General features: G+C 55.5%; 1 protein-coding gene across 1 annotated transcript; it reads left to right on the forward strand.

The window, feature by feature from the left end:
• Window positions 1-5,113: 5,113 nt before the first annotated feature.
• Window positions 5,114-7,593, forward strand: LOC311165931 (serine/threonine-protein kinase pim-1-like; the record flags this gene model as incomplete). Its single annotated transcript, XM_084227417.1, has 6 exons — window positions 5,114-5,382; window positions 5,518-5,764; window positions 5,881-5,931; window positions 6,137-6,503; window positions 7,067-7,243; window positions 7,487-7,593. The coding sequence occupies 6 exons, from the start codon at window positions 5,114-5,116 to the stop codon at window positions 7,591-7,593; spliced, it is 1,218 nt and encodes a 405-aa protein (XP_084083543.1).
• Window positions 7,594-13,695: the final 6,102 nt, after the last annotated feature.

Here is a 13,695-nt window from a genome sequence, read left to right on the forward strand (position 1 = left end):
GAACAAGGGACATTTTGTTGTCATCTGGCCAGACTGTGCCAGTTTTGTTTTACCAGTGGGCAGGGTCAGCACCAAAGACACAGACTCCAACTGAAGGAATCAGTGTCATTTACTGCAGCTCAGAGCAGCAAAGAATCACAAAAGGAGCAGCTCAGCAATGCACCCAACCTTCCCCACCAAATATTGCCTGCAGTGATTCACAAAGATCCAGCAGCATTTACCCTCAGCCTTTCCCATCCCCCAGATCCACACAGCAGCTGGGGGAAGCTGTCACAGCCCAGGGCTGCAGAGCCACTCCTGGGCACTGGGAATTCCTGAAGGTGCCTCCAGCCACAGGTGAGGCTCCAACCCCGCTGGGAGAGGGCCCAGCTCTGACAGTGCTGAATGAACAAACTGACAGCACTTCCAGTGCGGGAACATCTGGGTTCATCCTCCTCTTGGCTCCCTCCCAAAGCCTGGCCAGGGCTCCAGGAGGAACCAAGGCAGCTGACTTTGATCCTTCAGCCCCAAACAAGGCCAGATGTCAGATTCCATGGCCTTGTCTGCCTTCTAAACACAGAAAGGTCAATACATGTTTCCCTAAGGAGTGCCTACATCTATCACAGTGCTAATGACCATGCACATTCCATTAGGGAGCAGATACAAAGATAACCTTTGCCTGGAAGGTTCATCCAGAGGCACCTTTGGCTCAGGGCTGCTGTCCAGGCCTCACTCAGGGCTCTTGTCCAGGCCTTGGCACTTCAGGGACGTGGTTTAGTGCTGGCCTTGGCACTGCTGGCTGACCGGCTGCACTGGGGGAGCTCAGAGGTCTTTTCCAACAGAAAGGACTCTGTGATTCCATGATTATATCCACTCCATTCAGCTGGGTCTGTTTTAGCAGCATGACTTAGCTCACAAAGTTCCCTCTTGCCCAGCTCCTGTGGCCTGAGGCTTCAGCTCCTTCAGCTCCTGGTGCTGAGCTGCTCATGCTGAACGAGACGACTCGCAGAGACCAATACAGTCCATCCAATTCCTGCTGGGACACGGAGAGGGGAGCTGTGCAAACAGGAGCATTGTTTGCTGTGGCCTCCTCTCTGCCCCTCACGCCTTTCAGCGCTTTGAACCAGCCAAGAGCTTTCTCCAAGAGTGCAATGGAGCAGCTGTTCCTGCTCCCGGGCCTGGCTCTCTCCAGTCTCTGACCTTGCCTGCTTCTGTCCCTCTTGCTGTGCCCTCTGTTCCCCCAGGGCTCGCTGCCTGCTGCCCAGGACTGTGGGACTGGCACAGATCCAGTGCTCCAGACCCTCCTTTCTGTGCCCTTGGAGCTGCCTGGGCACAGCAGCCTTTTCCATCTGGAAGCTCCACATGCACAGGGAGTCCTCAGCTCTGTTCCCTGCACATCCTCCAGGAGCCCAGGGCTGCCATCTCAAGTCCCTGCTGGCACTGGGGGCTTCAGGTGCCTCAGGCTGCTGTGACACCGCTGCACACGGCAGGGAAGAGGGGCAGGGGCTGTGCTCAAAGTCAGCTCCATCTGCTGCTGCTGCTGCTGCTGCTGTGGGGTCATTTGTGCAGCCCTGGCCCAGAGTCAGGGATCAGATCCAGGCCCTGCTGCTGCTCCCTCAGGATCAGCCCCACTTTGGGTGTTGCTGTCAGGGCCAGCAGAAGCCCTGGCTGGAGCAGCAGGTGCTGACAGTGCCCCAAGGCCCGGGGCTGGAGGGGTCCCTGGGCTGGGGCTGGCAGAGAGCTGCACATTGCACATCATTTGGGTTATGGTGTGATGTCCCTGAACCTCTGCACCCTGCACATCCCCTCCATGTCCTTCCAAATTGGGGGCCCAGAACTGGACACAGCATTCGAGGTGCTGCCCAACCAGTGCTGAGCACTGGGGAAGAATCACTGCCTGCTCCTGCTGGCCACACCATTCCTGATCCAGGCCAGGAGCCATTGGCCTTCTTGGCCACCTGGGCACACTGCTGGCTAATGTCCAACCTGCTCTCCATCTGTCCCTGAAGGTCCCTTTCTGCCTGGCTGCTGTCCAGCCACTCTGACACCTTGTGGAGGGAAGGAGGGAGGGGTCCAGAACCAATCCTTCCTGAAATGTGTTTGCTGGCACTGCCAGTTCCCACATCTGGATATTTCCCTATTCTGGCACAGCCCAAGTGCAGCAATTTGCTGGCACAGGAATCTGAATTCCTGGTATGTGTCAGGGTCTCTAGCTTGTCAGAGTGACCCCGAGAAAAGTTGGAAAGTCTCTTTTCCCAACCCAGTGTTTGAAGAAGGAGTCAGGGCTCTTCATTTCTCGGTCTCAAGGTTGTTTATTGTATCTTATCTATAAAATTCTTCCTCCTGTCCTGCCGAGGTCCGCTCAGCAGGACAGTTCCAGGCACTCTGCCTGCCCCCAGGGTGGTGTTATCTTTATATGCTAAAAACTATGTATAACATGTTTACAATTTTTTTTCCAATGCCTATCACCTATGTTAGACAGTGAGCTTCTACTCTAAACCAATCTAAAAGTGCCAACATCACCACAGAAGATGGAGCTAGAGAAGAAGAAAGGCTAGACATGCCCAAGTCCCTCCATCTTGTCCCCAAAACCCCCATACTAAAAATCCCAAAACCTACATATACACCTTGTGATAATTCTATTATTACACTACTTAAACTGCTGTGGCTTTTAGATCTTCATGTAAAGCTGGCAATTTGCTCCATGGTTTATAATTGAACCCACTGGTGTTCTGGGCTGTGTGCCAGGGTCTCTGAGTCCCCTGGCAGGGGTCCCGGCAACTCCGGACTCCCAAAGGGATGTCCTGAGTTTCGACATTGGTACTTGTAAGTTCTATATGAACCTTCTTGTAAATGTACTTGTATACATACTATATAAACCTTCTATCAAACCTTAAAAAGTCTCTACAAATTCATGTCCAGCATTACTGGGTCTGGCACCGCCCAGATCTGGTGTTTGCTGCCACCACCAGTGCCCACATCTGGCAATTTCCTGGTGCCAGCACAACCCAAATGCAGCAATTTTCTGACTAAGAAAGCCAAAACTTTGCAGCTTCCCGGTGCTGCCACCAGCATCACTTGGATCCGGTGTTTGCTGCGCAAGTGCCCAGATCCAGAAATTTCCCTGTTCCAGCACCGCCCATGTCCAGCAATTTGCTGGCAAAGAAAGCTAAAACCTGGCAATTTTCCATTGACAGCACCGCTCAATCTGGTGTTTGCTGGCAGCAGGACCCCAGGAAGGAAGGAAGGAAGGAAAGAAGGAAGGAAAACAGGAAGAGGTGCAGATCCAGTCCTTCCTGGAGCCTGGAGCCTGAATTGGGCTGTTTGTTGGCATTGCCAGTGCCCAGATCTGGAAACTTCTCTATTCTGGCACTGCCCATGTCCAGCAATTTGCTGGCACAAAAATCCAAAACCCCGGCCACTCCCTGCTACTGGGTGTGACACCACCCACATCTTCTGTTTGCTACACCAGTGCCCAGATTTTCCTGGTGCCAGCAGAGCCCAAATCTGGCAGATTTCTGTCACTGGCAATGACACCACCCAGATCTGGTGTTTGCTGGCAGCGCCAGAGCCCAGATCTGAAGACTTCCTGGTACCAGCACAGCCCAAGTCCAGTGATTTGCTGGCACAGAAAGGCAAAATTTGGAAATTTCCAGGTTCTGGCTCCAGATCTGGTGTTTGCTGGGACTGCCAGTACCCATATTTGGAAATTTCCCAGTGCCTCCACAGCCCAGGTCTAGCAATTTGGTTTTTAGCTAGCTCATGGAGAGAAGTTCCTCGGACTGTGACTTTGCTTTTTCTTGGAACTCTTTAAACCTGCTCTGCACTGGAAACCCAGAAAAACACCAGCAGCTCACACCTGTGCCCCACCAAGGTCTGGGACGCTGCATTCCAGCGCCAGAGGGACTTAGAAGAGACCGAGTGAGCCAACTACAACCCACAAAAAGGACTTTCTGAATTTGCCATCTCTTCAGAGCTGTGAGAGTTTTTTAATATTATTCATTTTTCATGCTTGTGAATACTTTACGTGTTAAATAAACTGGTTTTTTCCTCTTTTCTCCAGGGAAGTCTTTTCCTGAACTAGTAGGGGGAGGGGCCACTTGAACTTGCTTTCTAGACTGACACCTTTTGGAGGTTTCCTCCCTAAATTTGCCCTCAAGCAGCAAAAACAGTCACAATGAAAACTTCACCAGTGGCACACCTCCCCAGACAGCCAGGAATAGAAAGGACATGTAAAGTTCTCCAAACATTTGTCCTGCTTTGCTGCAAAAGTCCTGCTGCACACACAGTGCAGTGTGGAAAGCCAAGAGAAGCTGCAGCTGGTGGCAAATCTTGTGACAGAAGCTCGACCTTGTTCTCCACGAGAGGTTCTTGAGAAGGGCAGACAGGAGAAGATTCCTGGAAAACTGAAGCAGCTTTCCAGTAGTGAAATGAAAATCAAAGAGACAATCCTAGATGTTTTCCTCTATTTATTTCTATGCTCCCCGTTTCTATATTGCACTACTTCTCCATCCCATTTATTCCAAATGCACCTCACCTCTAAGTCCGGTGACTTAGTGAGTTTTAGACACCCTAAAATACCATGGGCCACACACAGATTTTCTTTCCCTGTTTTTACTGGAAAGCAACACTGGAGATGTAAGTGCAGTGCTGGGGTCAGGTAGGAATCCTACACCAAGGGAAGGTGCCCCGGCAGTGTTTGACCCTCAGCAGGGACAATGCACAGCAGCAAGCGAGAGGATTGCTCTGCCAGCGTGCAGGAGTCAGGGCTCTGCATCTGGGCTCAACGCTGCAAAGTTCCCGTGTTTGGACAGACTCAGGGGCTGTCCCCGGGGCGCGCGGGGCTCGGCCGTGGGGGCCGTGGGGCTCGTGGGGCGAGCGGGGAACGGACACGGGGACGAACGGCCCCGGTGCTTCAGTTGCAGCAGCGGCAGCGGCGGCGGCAGCAGCAGCAGCAGCGGCGGCAGCGGCGGCGGCAGCAGCAGCGGCGGCAGCACCAAAACCAGACAAGCATTTACACACCTTTTTAGTCTCTTTCTCTCCCTTTCCCACTCTCGGGCACCCTTCTCTCGGGGTCCGTTGCCCGGCCTCCCTCTCCTCTCCCCGCCTCCCTCTCCCCGTGCTGGGCCGGGCCATGCCCCCGGCACGCCCCCGGCCCCGGGCGGGGCTGCCCCGTGCCCGGCCCCGGGCGTCCCGCCGCGGTCTCGCCTCCGCCCGGCTCTGGCCATGCTGGCGGTGGCGCTGCTGGGCGGGCATCAGTGCCTGGGGCTGGGGCGGCATCGCCTCCCTTTGGCTCCGGCTGGCCCGAGACCGGCCCCGGACACGACGCAGGGTCCAGTTCCGACCCCGATCACGGCCCCGACCCCGATCACGGCCCCGACCCCGATCCCGATCCCGGTCCCGGTCCCGGTCCCGGTCCCGGTCCCGGTCCCGGTCCCGGTCCCGGCTCCTCCCGGGGCCCGCGGAGGACACACGCGGCGCGGCCGCTCCCGCCCCCTCCCCTGCGGCTTCCCCGGCCCGAGCTCCGCCGCTCGGCAGCGCGGCCGCCGGCCCCGAGCCTCCCGTGCCGCGTTCCACAGAGCGAACGCCTGGGCATGGCCGGCCCGGGGCGGGTGAGGGGCGCTCGGGGGCCGTTGCTGGCCCCGGGCCGAGCGCTGACAGCCGCGTCCCGCCCGCAGGGAAGGCGCAGGAGGCCCTGCAGGAGCGGTACCGGCTGGGTTCGCTGCTGGGGCGCGGCGGCTTCGGCAGCGTCTTCGCGGCCACGCGGCTCTCGGACGGTGCCCCGGTGAGCGGCCGGGCTGGCGGCGGGCGGAGGAGGAGGGGGCGGACCAGGAGGAGGAGGAGGATGGGGCTGTGCAGGGCGGGCGGTGAGCTGAGCCGGCTGCTCTCCCTTGCTCGCAGGTGGCCATCAAACGCGTGCCGCGGGATCAGATCCGGCACTGGGGCGAGCTGGTGAGTGAGCGAGGCCAGCGGCAGAAGCCGGGCCGTGCCGGGGCTGAGAGGAGCCGGGGCCCGGCAGGGTGGGAGCCGCCGGGAGCCTTGCGGTGACAGCGGGCGTGGGCTGAGGGGGGCATGCAGAGCATCCCGGGCTGGCTGAGGGCTCCCAGAGCCCCGGCACGGCCTCAGCCCCACTGACGACATCGCGCTCCTCCCGCAGCCCGACGGCACCAGCGCGCCCCTGGAGATCGTGCTGCTTACCAAGGTGTCCTGTGGCTGTGCCGGTGTCGTTCAGCTCCTGGAGTGGCTTGAACTCCCTGACAGCTTCATGTTGGTGCTGGAGCGTCCGGAGCGGTGCCAGGAGCTCTCGGGTTTCCTGGCGGAGCGGGGGTTCCTGCCGGAGGAGGAGGCGCGAGGGCTGTTCCGCCAGGTGCTGGAGGCCGTGCGGCACTGCACCAGCTGCGGGGTCCTGCACAGGGACATCAAGCCCGAGAACATCCTGCTCGACCTGGCCAGTGGGCAGCTGAAACTGATTGATTTTGGCTGTGGCGCCTTCCTCCAAGACACAGCCTACACCCAGTTTGCAGGTGAGCCCTGGCAGGGGATGCTTCTGGGCATCTCATGGCCCAGCCCAGGTGCAGCACCAGGGCATCCCCCTATTTCAGCTGGGATGGGATTGACGCTGGTGCCAAGTTGATTTGGGTGGGGGTGTGAGGGGGGCCAGTTCCGAGCCCTGCCGACAGCCTTCAGCAGCCACTGTGGCCTGGGCTGGGGCTGGAGCTGGGGCAGCCAGCCTGACGAAAACCCCATGGGGGTGGCAGAGAGGGGGCTCTGACCCCATGCCCCGGATGGTTTGGCTTATTAACATTTTTGGGGCCATGCAGTTGAGGAAGAGAGTGGGTTTTCTCTGCCACTGAGTGAGTTTTTCCTTTATGTGTCATGGTTGGGCCTTCTCAGGGTTTCTGCTGCCCTCTTCCAGCACCAGTGGCTTCTTTTCCAGCCCCAAGTTTGTACACAAGTCCCAGGTGCTGGCGAGAGGGCAGCGGTCACCCCGTGTGCCCCTGGGGCAGCCCCCGCATGCCCAGGGATGCTGGGGCCAGGCTGTGGGAGCAGCAGCATCCCCCTGCTGAGCTGTGTCTGTGTTCCACAGGAACCCTGTCCTACAGTCCACCGGAGTGGATCCAGCACCAACGCTACCACGGCGAGGCAGCGACGATCTGGTCCCTGGGCCTCCTGCTGTGCCACCTGGTCATGGGAAAGCACCCATTCAGGAGGGGCCAGGAGATCATCCGGGGGCGGATCTTGTTCCCACGATGGCTCTCTCAAGGTGGATCCTACTCTCTGGGCGCGGGGGGAATACCAGTGCTGGGAGACAGCAAGCGGGCTCATGAGCATCCTGCTCTGGCAGCTGCTGAGGAGGTGGCACATGTCCTGCTCTCCTGCCCTCCTCCAAACGGAGCATCCATGGGGCAGTTTAGGCTCAGCTCTGGGCACACCCAGCATGGCCTGGGCATAGGAGCAGGGGGGCAACTTCTCCAACTGACTGGTGATTTCTGGTTTCTCTCCCCAGCATGCCAGGATGTCATCAAGAGGTGTTTGTCCATGCAACCCTCGGACAGGCCATCCTTGGAAGAGCTTTTCCGTCATCCTTGGGTGCACGCTGTTCCTCTGCCCTAGAAGATGGGAGAGATCCATGTGGACGGTTGGATCTAGGAGCCTGGCAGGTACCAGATCCACACATCTCTTGGCAATCAGTGGCAAAGCAAAGCAGGCTGGTTTTGGCATGCCTGTAGCTTTGAGCAGGGGTCAGCAGAAGGGAACACGCAGCTCTTGGCCTTGAGCTGTGTTGGAGACCTGGTGTGGCAAGCACTGGTGGCCACCATCCCCCCTGATTTTGCTTGTCTGGTTCACTGACAGCTGGGGCCCTGGGCAGAGCCCTGACAGCCTGATCTGGCCCCAGGGAAGGAGAAGGAGCCCCTGGAGAAGCTGTACCAGGTGGGGCTGCTGCTGGAGGCACCAAGGACAACCTCAAAGATGACGATCACTTCCTCAGCCTGGCCAGCTGAAGATGATGGACTTGGATTCTGGCACCTTCTTCAAAGCCAGGCTCCACGCCCAATTTACAGGTGAGTCCACAGCCGGGGGGATGCTCCCAGATCTGGGCAAGGCACGGCCTAGCCGGGCACCAAAGGTTCCCCCTTTGCTGGGGCAGATGCAATGAATTCTTCAGTCAGCTGCCCAGCTGCTTTTTGGCTCTGGGCAGCTGCTGAGGCTGGATGTGCCATGGCTGGCTGCAGGCTGGGCACATGTTCCTCCCCTCCTGCTCTGCTGCCAAAGGCAGCAGGGATGGGCAGCTCTGGGCACAGCTCTGGGCACAGCCAGCATGGCCTGGGCACCGCAGGCCTTGGCACAAGGGGACAGGAGCCCTCAGCTGACGGGCAGTTTCTGCTTTCTCTCCTTGCAGCCGGGCTCTGCGGGTGCTGAGGCTGCTCTGGGCTCTGCCAGGGCTCTGCTGGGCTCAGCCCTGGGCCCAGCTGGGCTGGCTCTGCCCTCACATTGCCATGACAGCTTTGCATCAGACAAGCCCCTTCCGAGCACAGCGCCTGAGCTTTCTGCTTTGGCAGGTAAGTGAGACTCTGCTGCAGGCCCAGAGATTGCAGCTGGGGACACACATCCAATTGGCAAGGACCCAGACTCTCCACAGTCCCAGCTGAATGCCTGGATCTGCACAGGGTGTTTTGTGTGTCCCATTCTTCCTTCTTTATTGGCTGGAACTGTGCAGTTGCACTTTTTTCCTCCTCTAGAAGTGCCACGAGTGGGCCAAAGCTGGCGAGTGGGCCATGTTCCTGAGGCAGTGCAGACTGGAGCTGATGGATAGAGAATTGCCCTTCTGCACTTCCCAACCAGAGCAAAAAGCCGTAAGTGGGACTTGGTGTCTTTAAGATATCCATCACAGTTTCAAGGGAATGTGCAGCTCATTACCAGGCTGAGAAGGAAGGGCATCTTCTAAAGGATTTGGGGTTTGACAGAGTTTCCATTCCCAGTCCTGCTTTAAGCAGGAGGGCACAAAGCAATTTCCTCTTGCTTCGAGCACAATTTCAAATACCAGTGTTGGACTCAAAGTTCAAAACCTTTTAAAAGGCTGCTGAGGTCAGTAAGATGGATCAATGCCATCAGCACATTTACAATGTAAAAAACTAATTTCACTTTTTAGAAACATCATTTACCCGTTAATGCAAAGTTACAGAAGTTTTTCTACTAACATGTGGGAGGTTTTTTTATCTTTCACATTTTACATAGTTTTTTTTTATCTTTTCCCTTTTCTTCCTTTAAATAGAAAACATGTCCTACAGAAGGAATGTCCTTTGCTCCTGGTTCCCGTGTGGAGCAGCTCCCTTCCTGCTGGCTGAGCTGCTCAGGCAGAGCCCCCCGGCAGCTCCTGGCCCTGCAGGGCTGAGGCTTTTCCCCGTTGCTGGGCACAGACTGATGGAGCAGCACTGCTGAACACGGGCACACCCAGAGGGACCAGCAGCAGCTGCCTTTGGCCACCTGAGGCTCCAAGGCCCAGACTCTGAGCAGACATGGCTGGAAGAGACTGGCAGGCTCCCTGTTGGCTGTGCTGCCCCACTTGTGCCCGGCCCAGCTTTGCTTGGGGCAGAGGGAGAACAAGGGGCAGCTCCCTGCCAGCCCCAGCCCAGGGACCCCTCCAGCCCCGGGGCTTGGGGCACTGTCAGCACCTGCTGCTCCAGCCAGGGCTTCTGCTGGCCCTGACAGCAACACCCAAAGTGGGGCTGATCCCGAGAGAGCAGCAGCAGGGCCTGGATCTGATCCCTGACTCTGGGCCAGGGCTGCACAAATGACCCCACAGCAGCAGCAGCAGCAGCAGCAGCAGCAGATGGAGCTGACTTTGAGCACAGCCCCTGCCCCTCTTCCCTGCCGTGTGCAGCAGTGTCATAGCAGCCTGAGGCACCTGGGAGCCCCCAGTGCCAGCAGGGACTTGAGATGGCAGCCCTGGGCTCCTGGAGGATGTGCAGGGAACGGAGCTGGGGACTCCCTGTCCATGTGGAGCTTCCAGATGGAAAAGGCTGCTGTGCCCAGGCAGCTCCAAGGGCACAGAAAGGAGGGTCTGGAGCACTGGATCTGTGCCAGCCCCACAGTCCTGGGCAGCAGGCAGCGAGCCCTGGGGGAACAGAGGGCACAGCAAGAGGGACAGAAGCAGGCAAGGTCAGAGACTGGAGAGAGCCAGGCCCGGGAGCAGGAACAGCTGCTCCATTGCACTCTTGGAGAAAGCTCTTGGCTGGTTCAAAGCGCTGAAAGGCGTGAGGGGCAGAGAGGAGGCCACAGCAAACAATGCTCCTGTTTGCACAGCCTCCCCTCTCCGTGTCCCAGCAGGAATTGGATGGACTGTATTGGTCTCTGCGAGTCGTCTCGTTCAGCATGAGCAGCTCAGCACCAGGAGCTGAAGGAGCTGAAGCCTCAGGCCACAGGAGCTGGGCAAGAGGGAACTTTGTGAGCAAAGTCATGCTGCTAAAACAGACCCAGCTGAATGCAGTGGATATAATCATGGAATCACAGAATCCTTTCAGTTGGAAAAGACCTCTGAGCTCCCCCAGTGCAGCCGGTCAGCCAGCAGTGCCAAGGCCAGCACTAAACCACGTCCCTGAAGTGCCAAGGCCTGGACAAGAGCCCTGAGTGAGGCCTGGACAGCAGCCCTGAGCCAAAGGTGCCTCTGGATGAACCTTCCAGGCAAAGGTTATCTTTGTATCTGCTCCCTAATGGAATGTGCATGGTCATTAGCACTGTGATAGATGTAGGCACTCCTTAGTGAAACCTGTGTTGACCTTTGTGTATTTAGAAGGCAGACAAGGCCATGAAATCTGACATCTGGCCTTGTTTGGGGCTGAAGGATCAAAGTCAGCTGCCTTGGTTCCTCCTGGAGCCCTGGCCAGGCTTTGAGAGGGAGCCAAGAGGAGGATGAACCCAGATGTGCCCTCACTGGAAGTGCTGTCAGTTTGTTCATTCAGCACTGTCAGAGCTGGGCCCTCTCCCAGCGGGGTTGGAGCCTCACCTGTGGCTGGAGGCACCTGCAGGAATTCCCAGTGCCCAGGAGTGGCTCTGCAGCCCTGGGCTGTGACAGCTTCCCCCAGCTGCTGTGTGGATCTGGGGCATGGGAAAGGCTGAGGGTAAATGCTGCTGGATCTTTGTTAATCACTGCAGGCAATATTTGGTGGGGATGGTTGGGTGCATTGCTGAGCTGCTCCTTTTGTGATTCTGTGCTGCTTTGAGCTGCAGTAAATGACACTGATTCCTTCAGTTGGAGTCTGTGTCTTTGGTGCTGACCCTGCCCACTGGTAAAACCAAACTGGCCCAGTCTGGCCAGATGACAACCAAATGTCACTTGTTCAGTGTAAATGTAAGGAATCAGTCCCATCAGGAATTCCCAGATGGGAAGCCCTTCCCTGGAGTTCCCTGGCTCTGGAGTGGGCTGAGGTTGGAGCACCGTGTGAGCAGTGGGGCAGTCGGTTAAAAGAGGCTGACCCCCTGGATGTCTTCAAATGCATCCAAAAATTGCATGTGGAAAAGGAAAAGAACTGATGGGTTTGGGCAGACAAAGATGAATTTGTTAAGAGTACATTGGAAACAGAAACTTGAGAAGGAACAATTATTTTTTGAATGCTCCCACATGGAGCAACAGAAAGAGGTTTTAATCTTGAGCTCAGATGCATTTGGGCAAGTGAAATATTAATATAAAAAATAACTATACACATATTTATAGGATAATAAGACCTCAATTTATATATTTCTTTATATTATTGTGTGTATGTCTATATCTATCTATATCAATATCAATATGTGTATCTACATATAAAATAATAATAATGTGACAGAGTGCTGACAGTACTAATTTGGTAGCTTTGGCTGCTCAGGGATGTAACACTAAATACCCTACAGAACAGGATTGGTCAGGACCCTAATGTCAGTGGTCAACTCTGTGAGATTGTATACAATGAGAAAAGGAGGAAGAAATGAAATTGGCTATTTTTACAGGGTTTGCTGATACTGTAATGCAGAATGCTTTGTCTGTTCCTGTGAAAAATACAGTGATTAAGCCTGCAGGGTTTTAATGTCCCAGACTATCCACAAGTTACAGGATTGTTTGAACAATTGAAGGTGTTGTTAAAAGAGCAGTTGAAAAAATGAGGAGATGGGAACCTGTGCCCATGGAGAACCCATCTCCCAGATGTGCTCCATGCCCTTAACAATGGCCCACTGGGGAAATGGAAACCCCCTGGCTGTGCACGGCTGCACCCAATTTGCAAATCCAGCCATGGGCAGTGAGACTTGGACTGCCTGGGAAATTGTTCTGGCTGTGATGGCCCTGGCAGGGCCAGCCCAGAGGCTGCAGGGCTGGGCCTTCATGCACTGGAATGAGTGAGGATAAATTCAAAGCAAATGAGAGCTGTCAGTACTGAGACAGGAATTCAGATTCCTCCAGGACACTTTGCTTTGGACACTGCTGGCTTGGAGCTTGCAAAGTGCTTGCAAAGTGCTCATGTCATGGCAGGAGGAATTGATGCAGAATGTCAAGGAGAAATGACAGTAATTCTGTTAAACAATAGTGAACAGGATTGTATTATTCAACCCCATGAAAGGGTAGCACAATTATTGATATTGCAATTTTAAGAACCATTGTGAAAAAAGAAGCTTCACCTCCAATCACCACCATTTGTGGAGATAAAGAGTTTGGATCCAGCAGTCCTAATAATGGAGCCAGAGTGTGGGTCTGGAGGCCAAAAGGCCCTCCCGAGGCAGCTGAAGGAGCAGCTCCTGGGAAAGACAACTCTGAGTCCTGAAACCTGGGCAGGAACAATGGGAATGTGTCCCTGCAGCCAAGTGTTCTGTGTGAGAACAAGTGGATCTGACAGGATATTGTTTTACACATCCTGCCAGACCAAATCTCCCTGTTTGCCCCAAGGGCCCCTTTGGAAAATGCTCTGATCCACGGGACTCCATGTGAAGGCTGCTGTGACCCTGAGGGACTTGCACAGGAATTCCATCCAGGAGCCTGGGTGCCCCTCAGGGACTGGGACTCGGCCCCCTTCCAGCCAGAGGGGAAAGGGCCCCCCAAGCCTTGTTAGGCACAGACAACATGGTAAAGCTGAACAGCAAAGGGCCTGGTGGCATTATTCTGGAATTAAAAAGGCACCAGCTCCATGGATAACAGAATTATTGTTCCTAACTCAAATGAGATTGAGAAAAAAGAATGAGGAACGGTGTCACTAAAGTGCTGCTGATGTCTGTAAGTTGTACCTTGATGGTCAGCCAGAATCTTTGTCTGCCACAAACACCTCTAGTGTTTTACTAAGGGGTTAGTGATCAAAATGGAATGATTAGTTATGAAAATGTAAAGATCAGGGTAGCCAAAGTGCTGCATGTCAGCAATTTCTGTGTGTGTTCTCAGCTGAAGTTGGGAGGAATGGGGTTCCCTTGGAGGGCCCACCCTGTGGGGTGGCCAGAACTCTGTCCATGGGCTCTGACTCGTCACTGTCATTGAAGGGACAGTTAAAGAAAACACAGGAATACAGTGATCAGTGTGACAGGATTCCATAAGATTTCCCTTCAGGAGAAACCAAACCCTGTTCTAGTTCTAGAGGCCACAGTGTGAGAGGATTTCTGTGCTTTCCCATCCCTGCCAGTGTCAGTAGAACTTGGGGTGCTGGAGCTGGTCGGTGTCAGTGTCACACCACTCTTGGCTGCAGGGCCACCATTTCGGGTCCT

The sequence above is a fragment of the Fringilla coelebs genome, assembly GCF_963513975.1.
Source record: "Fringilla coelebs genome assembly, contig: SCAFFOLD_33, whole genome shotgun sequence".
NCBI lineage: Eukaryota > Metazoa > Chordata > Aves > Passeriformes > Fringillidae > Fringilla > Fringilla coelebs.